A 27,132-nucleotide genomic window follows, 5' to 3' on the forward strand; every position below is an offset into this window, starting at 1 on the left:
ATACTGTATTGTTATAATTAAATTCAAAATGTTAAGGTGCATTTCATATCTTTAATTTGAATAGAAGAATTGCCTAGAGCGTTACATATACGCCTTAAACTCAACTAACCCATACGTAATTCAATACAGTGCATAAACCCTAAAGGGGGTTAATAAATTAGAGTGGTTTCGAATTACCTGTCTCAGGTGTGACGGTTTTGACAGGTGCCTCGGTAGCGCACCAAAGTGCTTGACATTGTTATCTTATACAAGTTATAGTATCAACTTACTCACTTTGCTATTTTATCAAATATCAATCTATTCATCACAGATTATCAAAGTAGGTAACTGTTATTTTCTGCTCATCATTATTATAGTTTAGATTTACAAGACATAAACTTTTTTATTACTTTTTAATCTATCAAGATGACATCTTTAATTTTATTCCAACAATCAAATGTTTCGTACAAGTCAAATTCAATTAATCTAAATACTTATTCACAAAATCAACGTAATTCCTAAAAACTGCGTACATAATTCGATACAGTACAATGTAGTTTTATTATTTACGTGTGTTTAATAAATTAAAGCGGTTTCGAATTACCTGTCTCAGGTGTGACGGTGTTGACAGGTGCCTCGGTAGCGCAGTAGGTAGCGCGTCAGTCTCATAATCACAAAGACCACAGAGTCATCTGAAGGTCGTGAGTTCGATCCTCACCCGGGGCACATACTTTTTCGTTTTTTTTGTTTTTTTTTTAAACTTTAATAAATAAGAGTGATATTTTATAAAGCTGAAATGAAATGCTGTAAACAAATACAAAAGATCGTACAAAGTACGTACATCCGCAATAAATTTGCTAAACCACATTTAAAAATCAGTTTTAGCAATCCAACTGTACAAAGATTTATATACATGTTCTGATTTTGTTATTATTGATAAAAAAGTAGGACTATTATCAAAGAGGATTAGTTAATGTTCCACTGATACTATCTAAGATAAAATAACTTTGTGCGCGTTTCACGAAATTATGTATTGCATTAGCTGATCTATAGGAAACCTAGGAAAGAAATGCTTCAAGGTAGTTAAATACACACACATGCGTGCGAAGTATATGCTTTAAATCATATACATATAGTCTTTTTCGGAGTTGACAGCTTTAAAATACTGTTGGCATATGTTCACTTAAAGATCGCCAGGGCATATTCTGTATAATATACTCTAGAATGTAGTGGTCAGCCAGTGTTTGAAGTGTCTAAAGACCACTTAAGCACATATAATTAAGTTCGTCCACTGGAGTAGAAGGTCATTGGTCAGTTTACGATACTTGTTGAAGAAACTTAATTTTGCGTTATTTATTAAATATTCACTTTGTGGGTTTCACAATGTTTGTGGAAATTATTTGAGCCGGACACAAAGGCCTTTGTAAAAGTCTAATACCAAACGAGTCGCAAATTTGCACAGATTTCATATATATCGTGTTGCGAAAAAAATCAAACTACAGATGCCGTGATTCGCAATCTACTAAACAAGAATTTACGCAACTGGACAATATATGCGCCACGCCATGAGAAAACCAACATAGTGCGTTTGCAACCAGCATGGATCCAGACCAGCCTGCGCGCCTGCGCAGTCTGGTCAGGATCAATGCTGTTCACTAATGGTTTCTCTACTTGCAATAAGCTTTGAAAGCGAACAGCATGGATCCTGACCAGACTGCGCGGATGCGTATGCGCAGTCTGGTCTGAATCCATGCTGGTCGCAAACGCACTGTGTTGGTTTTCTCATGGCGCGGCTCATATGCTAAATCGAACAATTTCATATAATTACGTTTAAGGATTGAAACCTTAAATATCGGTGCTCTCTTATAAATCTTATTAAAACAAATACTTTAGTACGGCAAGAATCATTTAAAATTGTCTGATTATTTTTATTCTTAGAGACAATTTTCCTTCTTCTAAGATCTAACCTTTCCCATGAAAATAATTTAAAAACAAAACGAAATCTGATATGAAACGAAATACATTTCTGTAAACCGTCCTCTGTACACGGTGAAACTCATGTCTTACACTCAAATGACACCATTTAAATAACATTTCAACAGGATCAACTTTGCATGCGTCTTTGTCATATTAAGTAAACGTAATATAAAATGGTAAGCGTTTTGGTTTTTCCCCTAAACTGTCTCAATTACTTTATTGCATCTTTTAAATCACAATCAAAGACGTCCTCAAATCGACTTTCTTTTCTATATAATTTTGTGATATGGCCTTTTCATTATATTTTATTACTAAAGTATTTGCCATGGACTCAAGACTTCATGATTTATTCGTTTTATGCAGATCTTAAGGATAAATTTTAATTGATTTATTAAAAAAATGTGAAATATGGTACTTGAACAAATCGTACCAAGTTGTAGTGTACTTTAATAACCACAAAATTCTCTTATATGATAAAGTTAATTGCTATTGTAAATAAACAGACATAAAATGTTTTATTAGTTGTTGGCATACAGATAAATTCTCTTCTCCTTTCGTCTTACTTTTCACGACTTGTACGTACATTTTGAAGAGACAAATGAACGTGTTCCTAGTTTTACCTATACCTGTATTTACTAGTACTTTTGTTTTGCTTTCGTGAGTTAATTGTTCCGTAATGTACTTCCGGAATAATTTTAAGGTTCCACTCTAAAATTTTACATTTATTAAGTGCTGTATTTTAAATTTGAAAGAAAAACCTCTTTTTAAAAACTGCCATTTTACCCTTTTCCTTAAAATGATAATGTTGCGATATTCTTCAAGCTCAAACATGCATGATCCTAATGAACGTTGTCTCAATAGCAAAAGGAATGTTAGTCAGTCAGTGTTTATGTTTAATAAGGGTCCATCTGTCCTTTCAGGCACAGTATAGCATTACGCTATGTAAAAGTATAGACCCCCGGCATGTCACCAGGCATGTCATTAAAGATACTTTTTGAAGCCAAAGTGGTAAAGAAAAGTTACCTCTACGCAATTTCCGTAGACTATTAGCCAAAAGTCCCAATAGTTCTGAAGCCGAAAGTGGATCTTTGTCACGGCCAATGAGACCAAAAACGACAGAGACCCGAGACGTGATTGTAAAACAATACTGGAGGTTTCGCAAGTTGCCCTAACAAAGGTGATTGGAGCCACAAGTCGCTGTTCGTGGAGATGATACGCCCCTCCACTCTCGCACCCCACGTTGAGCTTGTCTTTCTTCACTTTATTGCTTACATAAATTGAATATAAAGATTTACTTGTTTCTGTAGTGTTTGTTTGTGTATTCTTTTTTTCGTACGTTTGTTTATATTCTCAAATTGTGAGGCTTACTGGATATGTTAAACACATGGACAAATGAATTCTTCAAAACTTAAAACTAGTTTAAATATGCTATATAACTGAACTTGAACAGGGTTCAAAATATGTTAACTGAGGTGTACACACTTTTAGAATGTTGATTCAACCGAAATTTGATCATTTTGATTAATTTCTATTGATCTTTAAAATAAAATCGCATGTATTTTGCACATTCAGTTCAGACAGTTATTTCTTTTTAACCTTTACCATGCTGGACACGATTGCTTTTGCCTTTGCGACCAGTGTAGATCATGATCTCTGTATCGTTTTTTGTAAGCATCCCATTTAACAGTTAATGGTACTGTCTAAAAGAAAGATGGACGAGTTCAATCTATTCATCACAGATATCAAAGTAGGTGATTGTTATTTTCTGCTCATAATTATTATAGTTTAGATTTACAAGACTTTTTATTACCTTTAAATCTATCACAATGACATCTTTAATTTTATTCCAACAATCAAATGTTTCGTACAAGTCAAATTCAATTAATCTAAATACTTATTCACAAAATCAACGTAACTCCTACTAAAATCTGCGTACATAATTCAATACAGTACAATGTAGTTTTATTATTTACGTGTGTTTAATAAATTAAAGCGGTTTCGAATTACCTGTCTCAGTTGTGACGGTATTCACAGGTGCCTCGGTAGCGCAGTAGGTAGCGCGTCAGTCTCATAATCACAAAGACCACAGAGTTATCTGAAGGTCGTGAGTTCGATCCTCACCCGGGGCACATACTTTTTCATTTTATTAAAACGGGTAATTTTCCCCCTTTTTGTAAAACAAACTCCTTATAATGTATGGTTTACTTAAACTGGCGTCAATGAAAACTAAAACGTTTAATTTGAACCATCTTATTCAAGATTTATTTCGCTTACGCATGATACAGAGCTGTGACAACTACATGTATTTTATCTTGAGTAAATAGTTTTAGCGTGTACTTTTAATGGACAGTTTTGACGAAGATTTTGGTGGGTTTAAAATTACACAATCTAAAGGTCATCAAATTTTAATTATACCTATCTAATGTAAGAACACCACTTCATACCAGAGATACGATTATACGAATTTCAAGTGCAGTGGTCGATAAGCCAGCTTTTGAAGTGTCCATTGACCACTTCAGCACCCAATATATTTGTCAACTGGAGTAATAGGTCTCCGGTCAGTTTGCGATATTCATGGAAGAAAATCAATTTTGCGTAATGCAATAAATATTAACACAACATTTCCGACAATATTATTCATTGTTTTTGTTTGTATATCAGTCGCATTATGAAGCAGGCCCGGCCTTTTCGAAAATCAAAATTTATCAAACGTCGTTTAATGATATGACATAGAGCTGAAATTTCCTTTGGTGTGAACGTAATTAGCATAATACTGCTTTCTGTAAAAAATCTTGAGTCTCAAAAAGAAGAAAAGATTTTAAGTTGTCGTCTACGAAGTACTGAAGATAGTTCTTCAACTATGAAAACGAACAGCATGGATCCAGACCAGACTGCGCGGATGCGCAGGTTGGTCTGGACCCATGCTGGTCGCAAATGCACTATGTTGGTTTTCTCATTGTGCGGCTCTTGCACTATGTTTGTTTTCTCATGGTGCGGCTATCTCATGGTGCGGCTCATATTACGTGTCTATTGATCAATCGGTATATTGAAGATGATTATCTTAATCAGAGTTTCTTAGTATTTGTTAACTGCACAGCGTACGAAGCCTACGACTGATTGATTGATTAATTAATTGATTTTTATTTCAAGCATATATACATTATCTATAACCTATTAATTTGTTTTTGATGGGTTTAGCACCGCACCGACACAAGTATAGGTCATATGGGGACTTTCCAGATTTGATGGTTGAGGAAGACCCCAGATTTCCCTCCGTGCATTTCGTCACGGGCGGGCAGCTTGTTAAAACCATCGACCTTCCGTAAGCCAGCTGTATGGCTTCCTCATCTGAGGAATTCAACGCTTCGAGTGAGGCTCGAACCCGCATCGGTAAGGGGCATGTGATTCAAAGTGAGATAATCTTAGATTTGCCCAAAGAGTTACAAAATCACCGAAATTCCTGAAGAACTCGTACATAATTCAAATTCGAATTACCTGTCTCAGGTGTGACGGTGCTGACAGATGCCTCGGTAGCGCAGTAGGTAGCGCGTCAGTCTCATAATCACAAAGACCACAGAGTCATCTGAAGGTCGTGAGTTCGATCCTCACCCGGGGCACATACTTTTTCATTTTATTAACACGAGCGAAAACGTTCGTAATGTTATGAGAAATCCAAACTGCTAACAAGTAAAACTTTATTTACCTAGCCACAATCGTTTTATCATTATTAAGTGTTTCGAGTGAGTTTTAGCAAGTACCGAAGACATTTTACAATTACTTCGCAAAAAGCCGATGGTACGATTTCCTTGAACTGATTTGCTCATATTCAAAATGAAATGGTTTCTTTCAGCGCATGGGGAAAAAGATATCAGAAAACAATGAAAGTGGTGTCGGTTTCATTATTTTAGGAGGACGATGCACTATCTAAAGGCCTATCTGTATTCAAAAGCGGACAATCAAATAATAATTGACCAGTAGGCGCCTTTTCGTTACATTTCTTCCACAAAGACATACATACAGTATTTGCTACTAATAAGGGATTGCAACGGTTATCGGTTAACCGAGTACTCGCTCTGTGTTTCGAGTATCGATTAAGAAATTTAATAATCGAGTACTCGGAAAAAAAGACTAGAAGTCTACTACTAATATATCTACAAATATTCAGTCTATAACATTTATTGCACAAACAGAGATGTTTACAAAATTCATTTCGTTCTTCGTTTTAATTACATAAAGTAAGCGTACTTTAGAAAGTGTTTATTGTCATTGTAGTGTTTATTTATGTACTTTATTTTTCTATATTTCTTTGCATCTTCAAATTGTGAGGCTTATTGGATTTGTTAAACAAATTTGGACAAGTCTCACTAAAGAATAGTTTAAATATGTGACAAAAGTGTTAAAACTTTAAACATTAATAATTTAGATTTGAAAGTTTTCTTGATATACATACTATGTGTGTACTTTTAGTATATCGATTTAACTGACATTTTGTACACAGAAAAAAGGAGAAGCGTGAACAAAAAGACAAGAGAGAGTACTGTTGGAAAATTGAAAAAATGATCACAGATCTTCTAAGAGAATAAGATAAATTTGATCAAGATAAAAAGCTGAAATCAGGGGCGGTGGGGGGGGGGGGGGGCGGATAATAAACGACATATAACTCTGGGAAAAGCTGAAAATTCTATGATGCATTTTACACCGACTAACCGGCAGAATAGAAAACATAAAATATTTTTTTCTCTCGTGAATAAATTATTTAGAAATAAACTGAGACCGTTTTATGATAACTTCCTGTTGCGGAGACAAGATATTGAAAATACAAATAATTTGTTATTAAGTTATTAATTCAATGCTGATTATGTCTAATTACTCTATTTCATCACCGACAATTCCAGCACTTTCGAATACAGACTACTTGATATTACAGGCTGGTCTGGATCCATGCTGGTCGCAAACGCACTATGTTGGTTTTCTCATGGTGCGGCTCAATTATTGATTTACTCGAGTCTGAAGAGAGTATATAGGCTTTTGAAATGTTATTGAGATCCTACTTTTGTTTGGATGATAAAAAATCTCACTAGTTGCATTTTAACATGCCCATGTTTGATGTATCTATTTAACTCTTAAACCATGGCACGTTAAAAAAAAGTTAAACCTATAATATTAACATATCAGCTTCTATGAGTTTTCAAATCAGCTGCATGACTTGTTTTTATGAATGATTCATGTAAAACACCAAAGAACTTTCATAAATGTAAAATATTCAGTCACATTTGTACCATGAAATTTGTGTTACTTGTGTAAACAGTGTGATAAAAACTATAAAACAGTGTTATGGCTAATGTACAAGATTTGCATTTCCTGTGGATGGTTAAGAGTTCATAGGTTATTTTTCATGAAAAATGTGAATAGAGCACAGCATAACCACCGTATTAAATGCATAATACAACACAGTACGTAAGTTATTAATAGATTAAAACGGAATTTCCTGTCTCAGGTGGGGCGGTATTGATAGGTGCCAAGGTAGCGCGTCAGTCTCATAATCACTAAGACCACAGAGTCATCTGAAGCTCGTGAGTTCGATCCTCACCCGGGGCACATACTTTTTCATATTGTTAAAACGGGCAGAAAGTTCGTAATTTTACGAGAAAATCAAACTGCTCTAAAAACGTACACATTTTATTTAACTAAGCACAATAGTTTTATTATATTAAGTTTTTCGAGTTGGTTTTTGCAAGTATCGAAAATCATAAGAAAATCCCTGAAGGCGTACATAATTCAATACAGTGCAGAAACCCTATTATCAACTTGTAAAGGTGTTTAATAAATTAAATCGGTTTCGAACTACCTGTCTCAGGTGTAACAGTGTTAACAGGTGCCTCGGTAGCGCAGTAGGTAGCGCGTCAGTCTCATAATCATTAAGACCACAGAGTCATCTGAAGGTCGTGAGTTCGATCCTCACCCGGGGCACATACTTTTTCATTTTGTTAAAACGGACAAAAAGTTTGTAATTTTAGGAGAAAATTAAACTGCTCGATCTGACAAAAGTACATCTCCAATTAACGCTACGCACATTGGATCTGAAGACGTGCATTGATAGCCTCGTTCTGACGACCCTTCCGCTAGCCAATCAGAGCCTTACTTACAACATTGTGTATGTGAAAGTAGAAGTTAAAAAAACCTTTATTTAGCAGGGGTTTTTCATATCTACAATTTTTATGACGATCACATCGCGACTACGCCCTCGTGTTTTGAGAGAAATTATATGTCACGGTACGGACTTGGTCACGTAAGGTGTCGGACAGCCGGTTAGTTCAGTCGGTATGGTACTCGCCCTGTAAGCGAGGGGTCCCGGGTTCTAGACCCGGACACATTTTTCTCACCCTTTGACATTCGATGCAGGAAGGTATAATACGTATCAGTTGTTCCAGATTATAGACCTTTTTACAGAGAGCTATTTCCTTAGCAACGGGAAACAATTTCCGCGCATGCGCACTCTACATAGGTCAAAAAGAACTGTCCGCACAGTATAAATTACGTTAGACTTATATTAAAGCGGTTTTGAATTACCTGTCTATGGTGTGACTGGTGCCTCGGTAGCACAGTATGTAGCGCGTCAGTCTCATAATCACTAAGACCACAGAGTTATCTGAAGGTCGTGAGTTCGATCCTCACCCGGGGCACATACTCTTTTGCTTTATTTGAAAACACTCTATCAAAAATAAAGACGCGAATTCTTTCACATTTATTACGTATCATATTGAATGAAATGAAAAATGCTGATAATATTAGACATACACAGTAGACTGTCACTTTATACTTCAGTTACAACACATTCATAAACAGAGTCGTATAAGAACGATATCGTTATGGGCCATATAGGGACTTTTTCCAGCTGAATAAATTATACTGGATAGCCTAGTTGCTCACCCGGATATCACTCCAGACATAGTTGAGGTCCTGGGTAGAACCAACGGCCTTTCTTAGGTTGACTTCTTCTTGTGATAACAAGAGCGATTGGGTATGTATATTTTTTACTTTATACTATACTGCGATGTGTTTCGAGAAAGTCTTATTTCAGCTCTTATAGGTTAAAGGTCAGTAATTCAAATCCTTCTTTGTTTCATATAAAAAACGACAACTTCAGGTCGTCTTTACGTATCTTTAGAGAACATCACTTTTTCCTACACCTATTTTTCATGGAAGTTCTATCACAAATTAACGAAAAAATGAATATTCGTTGCCATCCCTACTTTATACACAATTTATAGATCATGAAAAAGACGTTCTTTGGTATCACGATAAGAGCAGAATAGATGTTAAGGTTTGCAATGGAAAAAGGCGAAAAGCATCCACGAGAAAATATAAATTATTTTAATAGATCATATAACTTATATGATATAACACGCATTATTTAAGTGCAAAATATATGTATATGTGCTTTTTTATTACACCGCACATCTGACATCTATTTAAAAACTGCCAAATAGTAATTTACTTTAACAGTGGACTGATTTTAGGAGTATACTTAAAATCGGCCAAATTGATGCAGACTTCGATGCGTATGTATAAATCAAATAATCTACTAGCCTTACGTCCTTAATTCACATATTGAATTTAAGATCTCAAAGGTATATAAGAGGTATTCTATACTCTATGACATACGAAGTTCAAGGGAAGTGGCCAATAACCCAGATTTTGAAGTGTCCGTTGATCACCCACGTAAACTTGTCAAATGGTATGTCCTCCATCGGTCAATTTGCAGTACTCATGTTTGGTGAGCATACAAACGACCAAAATTAGAAGTATTATTCCCTGTACTACCTCAATTACTTAATTGCGTCCTTTATAAGAAGGGCCAAAAAAGTCATCGAAAGTGTATTAAGTGTTATTTCTAAAATGTTTGCATTGGTGTGGAGAGGTTAAGATTTAGTCGCCTTATGCGCACTTATAAGATAAGTTTTACTGACTTACTAAAACATATGACGATCCATTCATGATACTTGAACCAATCGCATACGGAGTGTTTTTGCACTTTGATAACCACAAAAGTCAGTTTTATGATAAAGTTAATTAAAAATGTAAATAAACAGAAAATAAAATGAGCCGTGCCATGAGAAAACCAACATAGTGGGTTTGCGACCAGCATGGATCCAGACCAGCCTGCGCATCCACGCAGTCTGGTCAGGCTCCATGCTGTTCGCTTTTAAAGCCAATTGGAATTGGAGAAACTGTTAGCGAACAGCATGGATCCTGACCAGACTGCGCGGATGCGCAGGCTGGTCTGGATCCATGCTGGTCGCAAAGCCACTATGTTGGTTTTCTCATGGCGTGGCTCAAATGATTTATTAGCTGCTGTTAACAAACTGATAGATAAACTCCTATCGTCTTTCTTTCCACGACACTTGAATATACATTTTGAAGAGGAAAATAAATTTGTCCTTATTTTTACATAAATTTGTGTTTAATTTTGTTTTGATGACTTAATTGTTTTACAATGTTCTTCGGGGGATTAATTTCAAGATTCCACTACATATTTATATATATATAGTGTTTCGTGTCGGTTGTTTTATGTTTTGACAACACTGAGTCCGCTTTACATTTATTTAGTAATAAAACCTATGTTACGTTTTTCTCAAAACTGTGGTAACATGTCATTTAATCCAGTGGAAATTCCACCGCGTAAAAGGTGCGAGGTGAGGATCCGATTTAAAGTTGTCTTTTTGGTTAAAGAAACTACGGTGCCCCTAAAGTGACATGTTACACACATTTTTTCCAATTAGGTAATGTGAGACTTTTTTTTATTTCGTTTAAACGAAATGATTTCGTTTAAACGAAATCATTTCGTTTAAACGAAATAAGTTATTTCGTTTAAACGAAATCATTTCGTTTAAACGAAATCATTTCGTTTAAACGAAATAACTTATTTCGTTTAAACGAAATCATTTCGTTTAAACGAAATAATCATTTCGTTTAAACGAAATAAACTATTTCGTTTAAACGAAATAACTTATTTCGTTTAAACGAAATGATTTCGTTTAAACGAAATGATTTCGTTTAAACGAAATAACTTATTTCGTTTAAACGAAATAACTTATTTCGTTTAAACGAAATCATTTCGTTTAAACGAAATAAGTTATTTCGTTTAAACGAAATGATTATTTCGTTTAAACGAAATCATTTCGTTTAAACGAAATAAGTTATTTCGTTTAAACGAAATCATTTCGTTTAAACGAAATCATTTCGTTTAAACGAAATAACTATTTCGTTTAAACGAAATCATTTCGTTTAAACGAAATAACTTATTTCGTTTAAACGAAATCATTTCGTTTAAACGAAATAAGTTATTTCGTTTAAACGAAATCATTTCGTTTAAACGAAATCATTTCGTTTAAACGAAATAAAAAAAGTCTCACATTACCTAATTGGAAAAAAAGTGTGTAACATGTCACTTTAGGGGCACCGTAAGAAACAGCGTGTTTACGTTAGCATTAAAGGAAGACGTCACCATTTTTAAGCCAAGCGTGTGTAAAGTTAGCAGAGCAAGAAATTTCATAGCATGTGTTGAAAGAACAAATATTTCCTTTTCATGACAAGAGTGTCATATTGCTCACAGCTATCAATATTAAAATGATAACAAAATGAATCCTGATTTACAAATTCACTTCTTTTGCAATAAATGATTTTAATTAGTTTTGGTTCATTTGAAATACTCTCAATCTTCGCATTGAATGAACCATACTGTGGTATTGCAAAATACAAGCCTTAAAGACCCGGGACAAAATCGCTTGGATACTAGATAGACAGACAGATAAAAGCTTATTCCTCCAAGTGTAGACAGGGACCTCTGAATAAGATTTCTTCCTTTAAAGATATATAGTTGCCTTGTTGGTGATGAAAAATTATTTGCTTCATAGTAAATTGCATCAATGCATTTTGTAGCCTCTATCTACTGATATTCAGCTTAGAACATTTATTGCACAGTTAAACTTATAAGTATAGGATTTATCAGTTGCGCTGTCTGATGGCTTATCAGATTTTGTGCCGTAGATGTACTGATAAGATCGCCTAAGAGGAGAATTGTTCAACATGGCTAGCTTGTTCTTCTTCACTTTATTATTTACATTAATTGAAAGTAAAGGGTTAAGGGATTTCATAGTGTCAATTTATGTATTTAATTTTCCAAGTTTCGTTTTATTCACATTTTATAGGCTTATTGCATATTTAAGATAAATTTGGATAAACACGAATACAAAGTCTAACTGAAGATTAGTTAAAATATCCTTTAAAAGGCACTGACAAGAGTAAGACTTTATCAATTGATGAGCTAGAGAGCTTTAACTTTTCGCACGATTAATGATAGATTTACTTAGGTACCATTTCAGAATGTTGATTCAAACGAACTTAAGCTACAAAGTAGAAGAAACCAGTCTGACCACTACGACAGCCTCTGAAGGAAAGTGAAAAAAAAAACTAACATTAAAAATGATGAAATAAACTGGAACAGAAATACATGTATAGAAATTGTCAAGATGAACAATTAGGATAAATAGAAGCAGATTTTGATCAGTCTGGACCAAAGGTACGATGGAAACATGATTACGTTACCCCTAGGAAACTTTGAAAGAACAGCACCCTTACATTTAATCTTTTACAGACTTTCCGATCTCATTTATAAAATGTATCAACAATTATTGATTTATATATATAGAAAGAAATGTCTATAAAAGTACGTTCTGAGGTCTACTGCCCCTCTAAACTACGGCAGAGGGGGTAAGAGAAACACCTAAGTGTAGTTAAAGGTCTACAGACATTTCAGTTGTTGCTGAATTCCTTTGACAGAAGAAAAACTCAAATCGGGAAAGCCTGACTGCATGTGCATGTGCATGTGTATGTTAAATCTATATAACTATGATATGAGCATCTTGTATTCCGTGGCATGTTTAAATAATCAGTAATAATAAATTCTTTTGTATTTACCTGTCGTCTCCTAGGGATATTTAGCAGAGCATATTCATATCAACAGCATTAAATACTTGATGAATTATTCATGTATAAGGCTAAAGAACGATCACAAAATGCCCCATTCTCGTACTTTCAAGGTTTCTAATATCTCGTTATTGCCATACAATTCTCAAGTGATATAATGTCTCAAACAGGGTCTAGGTTTCTGTCGGTGTACTTAAATAATGTGTAGTTAAATTAAGGAAGTAAAACACATGCAGACAAGTGCAAATTTGTCGGTCTGTCGGTCAGTCGGTCCGTCCGTCTGTCCGTCCTCCATCAATCAATCAATCAATCAATCAATCAATCAATCAATTTTATTTACCTTAGTGTTTTTCATAAGTTTCGGTAGCGCAGTAAGTCGCACGTCAGTCTTAGCACATAGTAGTTCTGCAACCTTCTAATGGCTCTGGGACGGCTTCAGGTGAACTTTTCATTAGGACTTTGTATGTTTACACCTGAAGACCTTAAAAGGCTCACACTGCTTTTGTATAGAATATGATGCATACTTTTGATATGCAAACAAGGAAATGGCCCACAGTTAATATATGTTTATTTTTTAACAGAGTTACCGATTTAATTATCTTACCAATACATTCAGGCAATTACATCAGCTCAAAGGTATACTTATGTCACTTTAATAGATGTAACTTATAAACTATTTTTGTTACATTTGATTTAAATATTGTCTGGCATCATAACTATGGGATTTCTATATTTTAGTAATAGCTTTTACACATTCATGATATCGGACCATAAAAATAACCTTTCAAACAACTAAATTACGACTCGTTATAAAACCAAGGCCAAGTATATCTTACTTGCAGAATGGCAAACGGACAATCAATCAATTTTGAATAGATCATTACATTATGTCAACATTTTTACTGAAGTATTTAGACAATGTGAAACATTGATTAGCACACACCAGAGTGCTCGACATGATGCTATTGGTACTCGATCAACATTATATTTTCTCCTTAACTTACTATTTAGGCCATTTTATTCCATTTGTCATCAGTTCCTTTTCTGCTGCGCAAAGTACTAGTAATTTTTGTAGTAATTATTCTCTTCTCCGGTAATGTTTGATTGAAAGGAAAATTTAAATCTGTCGCCAACATATTCAGCGAAAGACCTAGAAGTCAAGTAATGAAACATATATTAGTCGACCTCTGGCTGAGCTGCTGAGACATTTATAAATATTTATATAATATGATTTTTTTTGATGAGGAAAAGGATTTTGACATATTTATAATCTTTCATATGAGTAATTAATGAGATTATGCTATGGCACGTTAAAAAATGTTAAAACCTTAATATTTACATATCTGCTCCTAGGAATATGTAACAGAGCGTATTCAAATCAGCTGCATGACTTGTTTTATGAATTATTTATGTGAAACATCAAAAAACGTTAATCAATTTTTAATATTTCATATTTGTACCGTGAAAATTGCGCAATGTGCTATTACACAGATCAACATTGTCCACGATTTGCATTTTCATGTGAATGGTGAAAGTACTAGTTGCCACTTTAAAGTCATGGATTAATTTTGTATTATAGAGCGCAGCGTAATCGCCCTAAGTCTTAAATATCGCGTACATAATACAATACAGTGTGCAAGTGTTTAATAAATTAAAGCGGTTTCGAATTACCTGTCTCAGGTGTGACGGTGATCACAGCTGCCTCGGTAGCGCAGTAGGTAGCGCGTCAGTCTCATAATCACCAAGACCACAGAGTCATCTGAAGGTCGTGAGTTCGATCCTCACCCGGGGCACATACTTTTTACTATCAATCAACAATTAAGACGTTATTTCTTTAATATTTATTTACGTATCATATCAAATGAAATCGAAAATGCTGACAATATTAAACATAGACATTAGACTCAATACTTCAGTTACAGCACCATGCGGTCATTAAATGGTACTGGAAGCCTAGTGTCTCACCCGGATACCAATACACCTGTGGATAGAACCACTATCTTCTATAGGTTGACTCAATGTTATATTTCTATTAGTTTATTTCATTTCCACTAGGGTATCAATGCCACCTTTAATATCCACTCTGCGCATCTTGTCATACGAAACACGTCCTTTCCTTAATTTTAAAAATTTTGTATTAATTACACTTACGTACGCATCTCTGAGGGTTTCAGTACTGCTCTTGTTGTCATTCGGTATAGTGCATAAGACAATGATACATGTATGTAATTTCAAAATATATGTAATATTGTCTTATGCACTATACCGAACGTCTGACTTCATTCTTTAACCTTTTGCTAAATGGAAATTTATTATGAGAGTACATCTCAACTTTACTGATGTAGATTTCAGTCCGTTTGATTTCTTTCGTTTTTTTTTTTGTTTACCGTCACAGCGACACAATTTTAGGTCATACGGCGACGTTCCAGCTTTTAAGGAGGAGGAAGACCCCAGATGCCCCTCCATGCATTATTTCATCACAGGCGGGTACCTGGGTACCACCGACCTTCCGAAAACGAGCTGGATGGCTTCCTCACATGAAGAATTCAACGCACCGAGTGAGGCTCGCACTTGGTGCGTTTGAGTTTACATAATCTATAAGGCACCAACTTCAACCTGCGTATTTAATCTAAGATCTCTAATAATGCATTCTAGAGATACGTTGTCCTTCATTATATACAACGTTAAATTAAGTGCTGTTGCCGACAAGGCATCTTAAGATGCGTCCGTTGATCACTCATGTAAATTTGTCAACTTGATAGTATGTTTTTCCTTGAGTAAGTGTGCAGCACTCCATTTCTGGAGCATACGAACGTCAAAATTAGAAGCAAAACAGTCCTTGTACAAGCTCAATTATTTTGTTACATAATTTAAAAAGTCCCCGAATCAACTCACTTAACTACGGTGGTACAGAGGTGACATCCGCAACACTTTATTTATATTGTGGCCACGATTTACTAAGTTGAGGCCACGATTTACTAAGTTGTGGCCACAATTTAATAAGTTGTGGCCATAATTTACTAACTTGTGGCCACAAGTTACTAAGTTGTGGCCACAACTTAGTAAATCGTGGCCACAATTTAGTAACTTGTGGCCACAAGTTAGTAAATTATGGCCACAACTTATTAAATTGTGGCCACAACTTATTAAATTGTGGCCCCAACTTAGTAAATCGTGACCTCAACTTAGTAAATCGTGGCCACCATTTAGTAAATAGTGGCCACAACTTAGTAAATTGTGGCCACAATTTGATAAGTTGTGGCCACAATATAATAACTCGTGACCACGACTTATATCAGCCAATCGAAACTATAAATAGATGGATAGACGGACGGACAGATGAATAGATTGGACGGTACCTACCTACTTATTTATTTATCAGCACTTCCGGTCGTCTATCTATCTTCCATTCCTGTCTTACCCTTTGCAGTGACGTAGACATTTTTATGCGTCCATTTCGTATGGTTGATGAATTCTGCCATTTTGCGTTATCTCCCTGTGACCCTTTCGAGCGAAAACACGAGATTTTACGAGTTAAAATGCGGGGACGCAGGCTGAAAACTCTCTATTGAGTGGAGAAGCGGAGCGAAAACACTATAATTACCGGGTTCACGGGGTGAGAATTAGTAGCTGGTATGTCAGGGGTGGGGAGCGAAAACACGATAATTAGCGCTGCTTAAACGTAGTATTTTCGAACCGCGCCCCGACATCCAGTTACCAAATTTCACCCCGCGATCTTGTTAATCATCATGTTTCCGCTCCTTGTCCCCACTAAATAGCGAGTTATCACCCCGAACACCTACCATTTTAACTTGTAAATTTCACGTGATTTCGCTGGGCGCGCTCACCAGGCGAAAACTCGTTGTTAAACGTCAAAGCAGTGCTAATTATCGTATTTTTGCACAGCGCCCCAGACATACCAGTTACTAAATCGCCCTTGCGGGGTTTCGGCCTGCGTTCTCGACATTTTAACTTGCTAATTTTCGTGTTTTCGCTCGACGGGCCGCGGGCTGAAAATATAATTTAATTGGGCTAAAACGCGAATTGGCAGAATTTAGCATCCTTACAAATTGGACGTGCATAGAAGTGTCTACGTCCCTGCAACGGGTTAGACAGGAATGAAAGATAGATAGACGCACAGAAAGACAAATAAATAGGTAGATAGGTAGGTACCATCCAATCCATCCGTCCGTCAATCCATCCGTCCATCGGTCCGTCCCTCCGTCGATCCATCCATCTATCTATCTTTTATTCCTGTTTAACATTTGCTGGTACGTAGACACTTTTGTGCGCTCCTATTTTGCACTCCTATACAGCAGCGAAGAAAAAAGCAGTCGTTTCGATTGGCTAATTCTGTCATTTCGCGTTTTAGCCCTATTAAATTATATTTTCGTCTCGCGGCCCCGTCGAGAAAACACACGAGAATTAACAAGTTCAAATGTCGAGAAAGCAGGCCGAAACCCCGCCAGGGAGATTTAGTAACTGAAGTGTCTGGGGCGCGGGGCGAAAACACGATAATTAGCGCTGCTTAAACGTTTAATAGCGAGTATTCGCCTGGTGAGCCCGCCGAGCTAAAACACGTGAAATTTACCACTTATAATGGCAGGGGTTAGGGGCGATAACTCGCTATTTAGCGGGGTTGAGGAGCGAAAACATGATAATAAGCAAGATCGCGGAGTGAGATTTAGTAAGTGGAATGTCGGGGCGCGGTTCGAGAACACTACGTTTTAAGCAGCGCTAATTATCGTGTTTTCGCTACCCGCTCCCGACAAACCAGTTACTAATTCTCGCCCCGCGACTCTGGTAATTATCGTGTTTTCGCTCCGCGTCCCTGCAAAAATAGAGAGTTTTACCTGCTTCTTCGCATTTTAACTTGTTAAATTTCCTGTTTTCGCTCGACGCAAAATGGCAGAATTCAGCAACCATACGAAATGGACGCACAAAATGTCTGCGCTAGAGAGGTGAGACAGGAATGGAAGATAAATAGATAGACGGACGGAAGTACAGACAAATAAATAAGTAGGTAGGTACGTAGGTACCATCCAATCTATTCTTCCGTCCGTCCGTCTATCCATCTATCTATAGTTTCGATTGGCTGATATAAGTCGTGGTCACGAGTTATTATATTGTGGCCACAACTTATCAAATTCTGGCCACGAGTTACTAAGTTGTCGCCACAATTTACTAAGTTGTGGCCTAAATTGTGGCCACAATTTACTAAGTTGTGGCCACAATTTAAATACAGTGTTGCGGATGTCACCTCTGTGCCACCGTACTTAACTGTGTTGTAAGTGTTATTTCTAAAATATCTGCAGTGGTCTCGAGAGCTCATGATTTATTCGCGTTATGAGAACATTTTGTACTTGCAAAATAAATTTTATTGATTACGTAAAAACTATGAAGTATGACGACCCAGTTTACTGTACTTGAACCAAGCACATACTGAGATGTGTTGTACTTTAATAACCACAAAAGCCTCTTATATGATAAAGTTAATTTAATGTGTAAATAAACAGAAAATAAAATTATTTATTAGTTGTTGACAAACTGATAAATAATCTCCTATCGCCTTTCTTTCCACGACTTGTATATACATTTTCAAGAAGAAAATAAATTTGTCCTTAATTGTACATAAATTTGTGTTTAATTTTGTTTTTATGATTTAATTGTTTTACAATGTTCTTGTGGATCAATTTCCATATTCCACTCCATATCTATATATCGATAAAGTGTTTAGTTCGGTTGTCATAAATTTCGAAAACATCATTTTAAGGACACTTTATTCGTAAAAGACCAATTTTACAATTTTCTCAAAACTCTAGTGACATTTTATTTCATACAAACGCAGTTCCACCGTGGAGAACGTGCATTGAAAGTTGTCTCGGTGGTTAAAGGAACAGCAGTGTGTTTACGATTGCATGAAAGGATCACATCATTTTAAAGCCAAGTGCATGTAAAGTTGGCAGACTCTAGAATACAAAAACTCCTAGCATATCTTGAACGTAAATATATTTCCTACACCATATATTTGCTTATTTGTTCAAACTGTGAACACTAACTGCATTTTAAGACAGCTATCAGTCTGAATACGAAAACTCCTAGCATATCTTGAAAGTAAATATATTTCCTACACCATATACTTGCTTATTTGTTCAAATAGTGAACATTAACTGCATTTTAAGACAACATATCATCTACAGCTATCAGTCTGAATACGAAAACTCCTAGCATATCTTGAAAGTAAATATATTTCCTACACCATATACTTGCTTATTTGTTCAAATTGTGAACATTAACTGCATTTTAAGACAACATATCATCTGCAGCTATCAATATTACAACGATAAGAAAATGAGTCCAGATTTACAAATTTACTTAAGACAAGAGACTACATTTGCAATAAACGATTATAACCAATTTCAGACTGGCAGACAGGCGGAGTGACAGGATGAAGCGTATATTTCCAAGTGTAGATACAGACCTCTGAATAATATTTCATCCTTTGAGTTGTAAGTCGTGATAAAAAGTTATTTGCTTGATACCTACTGCATCAATATAGTTTTATCTCTAGAACGTTTATTGCTTATAAAAACTAGCTAGCTTGTCCTCCAGTATTCACTTCATCATTTACATAAATTGTAAGTAAAGGGTTAAGGGGTTTAAAAGGGTTTAGTTATGTACTTATTTTCCTAAGTTTCATTGTATTCACATTTTGTGAGTCTTACTGGATATTTAAAACAAATTTGTATAAACTAAAATCCAAAGTGTAACTAAAGAGTCTTTAGATATTCCATAAAAGGCACTGGCGAACGTGTTAGTGCTTTAAATGTTTATGATTTAGAGGGCTTTAACTTTCGACACGATTAATGACAGATTTACTTATGTATCATGTCAGTATGTTTATTCGAACACTGCTATAAGATAGAAGAAACTAAAGCCTAGAGAATGCCCTAACATCAAAAACAATGAAATATAAACTCGCACGGTAATGAATAGAACAAATTGCTAAAGAAGGATAATTTGGGGAAAACGGAAACAAACAAAAAAGGACGAGGGGTGGGGATGATTTTAATCAGACTGGACCAATGACACGGTGTAAACCTGATTACGGTATTCTTAGGTAAATCTGAAAGAACAACACCCTTACATTCAATCTTTTACCGATTTTCGATCTCGTTTACTGATTATATATTAAAAAAAAAAACAACCCAACTCCGCACAAATAACTTTTATAAAATACTTTCTGATGCCAATAACCTGCGACAAATGGGGTTAGACAAACACAAGTGTGGTGGAGGTTTGCAGACATTTTTCAATTGTTGCTGAATCCCCCCTACTGAAAAAAAATCTTCATATCAATTTAACTGGCCAATGTTTGTTGTAATATTAAACTTTCATGTGAACATCGTTTATTCCGTGGCACGTTTAGTTAATCAGTTATAACAAATTCCTTAATATTTACATATCGTCTCCTAGGAATATGTAACAGAGCATATTCAAATCAACAGCATAACATGTTTAATGAATTATTCATGTAAAATGTCGACGTATGTTAAATACAATATAACACGTTTCATTATGTAAATCGTCAACATTGCGTACATATTGTAACTTGTTTTAACATGATGAATAAGAATTGATGTATCTGGTCCAGCCTGCATCTTTAAACTGAATTGGCTGAATGACATTTCGTACCACCTGTGTGGGTGTAACAGGGGTTAGGTTGTGTGTGTGTGTGTGTGTGTGTGTGTGTGTGTGTGAACATATTTGTTCTCTTTGCCCACCTTTCTGTTGGTGTAGCGATTAAGATAGTATAATACGTGCAGAATCAATCAATCAATAAATCAGTCAGTCAGTCAGTCAGTCAATAGATTTTCAATCAATCAATCAATCAATCAATCAATCAATCAATCAATCAAAGTGTCTTTAAATGCATCGGTGCAACAGTAGGTCGCGCGTCAGTTTTATCACTGGAAACAACAGTCTAGTGATTAGAAGGTCATGGGTTCAATTTTCACCTGGGATATAACTTTTTATCTGGAACTGCTTCATAGATCAATATATCAATTCCATATTGTCGGTTCGATTGGCGTTTCATTGATGGTTGTCATATTGTCGAGCTCGGAGTAGTACCGCCCTTAAAATATTGTTCAGGCTTTAATGAACAGTTTGGTTGGTGACAGAACTAATCATAAGTCAGAAGTTGTGCAACATTCTAATGGCTGTGGGAAGTCTTCAGTAAACTTCTCTTTAGGACTATCTATGTGTACAAATGAAGAGCTCAAAATTTTGAGGGCTCACACTCCTTTTGTATAGAATTGTACGCAGTTGAAATGCAAAAAAACCCCAAAAAAACACTGTATTAGTTTCTGTTTATCTCTTTGCAGGATATTGGAGTCGATTTTAATACTTTTCCAGTACATGCAGCACCGACAGCTATTTCAGTTTAAATATATATTATCATAGATATTGACAGATATAGATTGATACATATTAATAAAATAAAGATATTAATACATATAGTTCACAAATTTCATTGTTATCTTTGAAAAAAAAATTTTTGGCAGTATAATTATGGAATTTCTGTGTTTCGGTTATAGCTTTTACACGTTGGACCATGAAATCGAACTCCGAATGGCAGTTTTAAACGACCAAATTATCACTCGTAATAAAACCAAGGCCCAGTTTTATCTCTCTTGTAGACTGGCAAACGACAAAGCGATCAATTTTAAATAGATAATTACGTTATGTCAACATTTTCATTGAATCATTTAGACAATGTGAAACATTGATTAGCCAACATCAGAGTACTTGACATAGTCTTCCTATTGTATCTATTTGTACTCGACCAAAACTATATTTCCTCTTTAACATACTATCTAGGTCATCTTACTGCAATTGTCATCAGTTTTTATCTGCTACAAAATTTTTTTTGAAGTCATTTTCGCTTCTCCTTTTATTTCGATTGAAAAAATGTTTAAATCTATCAAAAACACATTGAACAAAAATCTAGAAGTCACAATAAACCCTTTTTTGGTTCAGTCCTGGCTAAAGTCGAGACTTTCTTTTGACGTGCGAATAATACGTATAGCTTTATCCCTCAGACTATATATTCTGCCATCTTTTTTTAATGCTTTTAAAAAGGGGCCAACCCCCCGGCCCCAAAAACGACAACGTAGCTGCGCTTGTCGGGGCTATTAAGCCCACCGTACGACAAATAAGTATTTTCGACTGTTTGGGGATGCCAAGTAAATTTATCTGTTAGCATTCGGGGGCGGCAACCCCCTTCCCTTGATTCAACCAAACACTGTCAAATTTGAAAATAAAAACCAGAATGAGATGGCAGAAATCACATCATGTAATGTCTCAACTCTGCAAGGATTGAAACGTAACATTACTTCTTCACGCTGCCTCCTCGAAACCCCATGTGACCTGTCTGCTTTCGAACCGGGGTCACTTTATGTTTTTTCCAAAGGGACGGCAATCAAATGTTTAAAGAACTTGTTACCAAACTCTTTCTGTTTTATTTTTGTGTTAAGTTTTTTTTTTCTTTTTGTAATTATTGTTTTGAAAAAAAAAGTAGATTAAAACAAAATCCAAGCCTACGGATTTAAATAGCTGCAACACATTACTTTACAATATTAAGTACATTGTAGAGTATAAAATAGTGTAAACAAATAAAATAGAATTTTATGGCCCTTTTTTACAGTAAGAATTTTAATAAAACGTTTTTTGGAAGTACTTTCATTTTACCCAATTGTTTTTCAAATTTCTATAAATTGTAAAAATTTTTTCTAAATAAACTAATAGAATTTTGCGCCAAATTGTGATAAACTTCTTTACAAAATAAAAATTTAAATGAATTAAAAAGGCAATTTTTATTACAGTTGTAACAAAAGACTTATCTCAAATGCTCAAATAAAAAGAGTTTCCTGATTCAATACAAAACAATGGGTTTTTATCAGCGGTTTTAATAAATTAAAGGGTTTCATTTACCTGCCGGTTGACAGGTTTATAGGTGCCTGGGACCATAGGAGCGCCATCTCATAATCACAAACCACGAGCATCGAAGGTCGTGAGTTCGATCCTCACCCCCGGGGGACATCTTTTTTAAACGGGTTTTTCAAATAAGTGGTTAATAACGGGTAATTTTGCCTTTTTTCCCTAAGGTTTAACCCTTTTCATAATGCCCCAGGCCCTTAAGAAACAGTTTGCCATTAGGCTAAAGGGGACAACCAGCCCTTTTTTGACTTTTTTGGAGCTTCGTGATTATTTCCGAAATAATTAAGATGTATTTTCTTAATAGAGTTCCTTACTAAAACACATTACGTTCAAAAATTTACAAAAGCAAGTTCGTGATGATGAGAAAGTTTTCATGAGTTATGACACCTCGTTGCAGTTTTTTGCTTAAATAAATAATTTGTGTTTGGGTCAAAACAAATTAAAAAAAATGGGGGTTTATATTGCTAAGATCATACCTGTAGTTGACTCATCACTATTAAAAAATATGACTACAAATTTTATCTAAAGAAATGAAAAAAAAAAGAGAAGCAAAAACGAGCTCTTGTCCTGAAGCGGCCCACTTATGATATGACACACACACAAAGTCCTTGAACCGATGACTTTGCTTTAAAATTTTATGCTTTGGTCTTTTCGTTATATTTTATTGCTGGAATATTTGCACTGGACTTCAGAGCTCATGATTTCTCCGTATTTATGCCGATGTTTATAGATTTACTAAAAAATGTGAAATATGAAGCCACCAATTATGGTACTTGAGCAAATCATATACAGAGATGTCTTGTACTTTAATAACTACAAAATTCTCTTAATAGATAAAAGTTAATTTGTTGTGTAAATAAACAGAAATAAAAACGTTTTATTAGCTGTTGACATACAGATAAATTCTCTTCCCCATTTCGTCTTTCTTTCCACAATTTTTATATACATTTTGAAGAGGAAAATAAATTTGTCCCTCATTTTACATAAATTTATGTATGATTTTGGTTTTACGAGTTAATTGTTTTACAATGTACTTGCAGATTTATTTTAATACCGCGCCTCATATTTATATATTTATGGAGTGTTTCGTGTCGGTTGTTGTAAGTTCCGAAAACTTCATTTTTAAGGACGCTCTACAATTTGAATTAAATCTTGAAAGGCTCGTATAAGTATGTTCTTAAAATTTCGTTCAATTATTATTTCCAAAGAAATGAAAGGTTAACATAAATAAAATTGGAATAACACTTTTCCTTATGAGACGGATTCATTAAATGAAACCTGCTAGTATATCTTTTTAAAGGAGATGGCTCGTAATAGAAATGGGCGAATTCTTAGTTATCATTTTCGGTTTTTACTGAAAGTTACGTGCGTTGAACTACTTTACGCCCGAAGACTGCCGAATATTGACGAAGGGGAATACGTACTCACACGGAGACTGTCGAATGTCATTGCGGAATCATGTTTATCATTGTGGACTCCCTTTAGATTTATTGCCAATTACTTGTGTTGCAATATACGCCCAAAGTCTCTTTAAACGCGTTATTTAGGGTGTAATAAATCAAATACTTAAGTGTATAGCAAATTGAACATTCACAACAGAATAGAGAGATATGCTCTTAATGTACTTTATCATTAAACAAAAAGAAAACGAAAACAGTTCTGTAACCATGGTAACCGTCAGAAATTTAGAAAGGCTAATGAACCAAATAAGAATAATAAAAAAATGCTAAACAATACGTCTATAACGTAGAGCCCTGCAAATAAGTTCGAAACTTTTTCGGTCAAAGACCTAGTATGATTGTTTTGATAGTTTTACTTGTTATCATAAACAAATATATTCTTACCGTTTGTCTATATAAATGTCATAAATTAACTGTTATGTCTTTAAAATCAATCTGGTGGGCTCTATACCAGATACGAAAAGCTCAAAGTAAACATTACTGATTTCTCCTGATAAATAAACAGGAACAGTGACGTTTAAACTTTAATTACTTCCAATTAAATTACCATTTCACATTTTCATTAATATCATTTAACTCATAAACTTCATAAGAAAGGCAAGCCCAACTATTTAATAAATCTGGGTATGGTACGAAATCGTCCAAGTTTCAACACAAAACAATTCGTAAACACGCGAACGATGAACATTACTTAGAGCTCAGATATGAATATAGCAGGAGGACGCAGCTGAATTCAAAATGATTTTATTCGAGAGAAAAATCACTGTTTGAAATATACATTTTTTTCCAGTGCACCGGCATGACATTAGATGTTACGGCGTCACACTTTTAGTCTCCTTTATTTAACCATGAAACCGTGAAACAAACTGGGATCGTGTTAGAAGTTGATATATAATAATAACATTGTTACCTCCTCCCCCCTCCCCCACAAACACACACACACGTTCAAACCTAATTATAACAACTACACACATCTTACAACTAGACATAGCTCTTGGTCCAGTCGAATCACCACAATACACATTATATTTTGTCAGAACGTATTCCATGACACTTAACACAACTTACTTATGGCTAATTTAGCCATATGATAGGAAATAAAGACCTGGTCGCAAATTATAAACCCGCGTACTTTTGAACAGCCAAACATAATTAGCATCTTAAAGAATAACTATTTTACAATAGTATGTATACCTTCTTTAAGGGTGCAAGTCTACATAAATTCACACATTGACAGTCCCTAATGAATCAAATTCTTAATCAATTCACAGATTTTCGGCATCAGCTCAGTTTAAAAACAAATTCCCACCACATGGCGGAAAATGTGGCCTTTTTTCTCTCTCCTTTTATGATGTATTTCCTCTTTAAACATGTCCAAAGAAGATAGAATGAAATAAGACATACTGCTAGAATCCACCTGCTTTGAAACAAGAAATCTCTTGACAGCTAAATGCTATAAAACACAACTGTAACGACTTCTTTTTTTTACACTTAAAATATCCATAATGAAAATAATTACCTGTTTTTAAAGTAGAAAATATTTTGGATTTCTTCCTCAGCCAAGGCAGGAGTCCCTGTATCTCAAAGTCCTGGCGCTGGTCCGGTTTCTTTGATATCACATTCAACACTTTTTCAAACGTATTAGCCATATTTTAACTCACTTGTCCAAGGAGTCTTATTCCCTATGCTTATATCCAAAAAGGTACACGCATATGAGAGTTACGATTTATTGTTATTTCATATGAAATCGTTTATGTACACCGTTTTCTGAAAAATAAAATATCAATTCAAAATATATTTCACTTTCGTTGATCTGTACATCCCCTGATTTGAATTTAATAATAAAATGGAAGACGCATAATCAAACACATACAACCATCAGTCCTAGTTGCTAAGCAATATTCATGACAAAATTGTTACATCCTCTCGCTTATGTGACTTTACTCAATACTGTTATGTATTTATAAATTTACAAAGTCCAAATAAATATTATCGCATCAAAAAGTACATGTTTTGTAAATCCGTAAATGTCTAGCTTTTAATCGATGCTCTTTTTCATTCCATATATACCGAATGCCAGAATATATCATTTCCTTAACGAATAATGACCCCTATTAGAAATTTTAATAAAAAGAACAAATATTCAATCCTAATTTACTTTAGTGTTGATATATCATGTACAAGCTTTAATACGGGTATGGCAGGCTGTTTGATCGGTCTTGATTTGTCAATATTTTGTCTAAACGGAACACTAAACAATTTAAGACCCTACTCAATCTCAGCTATTGTAGAAACCTATTACAATGTACAATTTATATTGTCGTGATTTGATTTTGATGTTTGACTCTAATATAAAATTACGAGGTGATAAAAGCGAAATATGTATTGAAACGGTGACTACAAAAGAAGCATTAAAATTGCAAAATGGTGACTGACACGTTATGTTGCACGGGCATACAGACAATAAATTGATTTTTTGCGCTTAATTTCTGTTATGAATAATATATCACTCGGCTTATTACATTTCTGTCTGTCGTGATGCAATATTCAACAATTCAACGCATTTGCAAATTCAGAAAGGAAGAGAAACACACAAAATATACAGGATATACTCCAAACAACAAAGTATTGTTGAATTATGCTGTAAGAAAATAGTTGTCAAAAACAAAAGATTGCGCAAATGTGTCACTTAACATTTCGGCAGAAAATTTATTCAATCTTTTCT

General features: G+C 34.9%; 1 protein-coding gene and 6 non-coding genes across 8 annotated transcripts in view; 6 read left to right on the top strand and 1 right to left on the bottom strand.

The window, feature by feature from the left end:
* LOC123556827 (uncharacterized) overlaps nt 1-27,132 on the bottom strand; it is a 42,811-nt gene that overhangs the window by 13,545 nt on the left and 2,134 nt on the right. For both annotated transcript variants that reach the window (XM_045347865.2, XM_053525467.1), the window contains exon 2: nt 25,927-26,174. In XM_045347865.2, the coding sequence (XP_045203800.2) occupies nt 25,927-26,056 (130 nt within the window). In that variant the 5' untranslated portion in view covers nt 26,057-26,174. The remainder of the gene's footprint in view (nt 1-25,926; nt 26,175-27,132) is intronic.
* Nucleotides 613-705, top strand: Trnam-cau (transfer RNA methionine (anticodon CAU)). Its single transcript has 2 exons — nt 613-649; nt 670-705. It is a non-coding gene; the product is annotated as a tRNA-Met (tRNA).
* On the top strand, nt 3,993-4,085 carry Trnam-cau (transfer RNA methionine (anticodon CAU)). The gene is made up of 2 exons: nt 3,993-4,029; nt 4,050-4,085. It is a non-coding gene; the product is annotated as a tRNA-Met (tRNA).
* Trnam-cau (transfer RNA methionine (anticodon CAU)) lies at nt 5,481-5,573 on the top strand. The gene is made up of 2 exons: nt 5,481-5,517; nt 5,538-5,573. It is a non-coding gene; the product is annotated as a tRNA-Met (tRNA).
* Trnam-cau (transfer RNA methionine (anticodon CAU)) lies at nt 7,834-7,926 on the top strand. Its single transcript has 2 exons — nt 7,834-7,870; nt 7,891-7,926. It is a non-coding gene; the product is annotated as a tRNA-Met (tRNA).
* Nucleotides 8,547-8,639, top strand: Trnam-cau (transfer RNA methionine (anticodon CAU)). Its single transcript has 2 exons — nt 8,547-8,583; nt 8,604-8,639. It is a non-coding gene; the product is annotated as a tRNA-Met (tRNA).
* Nucleotides 14,646-14,738, top strand: Trnam-cau (transfer RNA methionine (anticodon CAU)). The gene is made up of 2 exons: nt 14,646-14,682; nt 14,703-14,738. It is a non-coding gene; the product is annotated as a tRNA-Met (tRNA).

The sequence above is a fragment of the Mercenaria mercenaria genome, chromosome 15 (genome assembly GCF_021730395.1).
Source record: "Mercenaria mercenaria strain notata chromosome 15, MADL_Memer_1, whole genome shotgun sequence".
In the NCBI taxonomy this organism is placed as follows: Eukaryota; Metazoa; Mollusca; class Bivalvia; order Venerida; family Veneridae; genus Mercenaria; species Mercenaria mercenaria.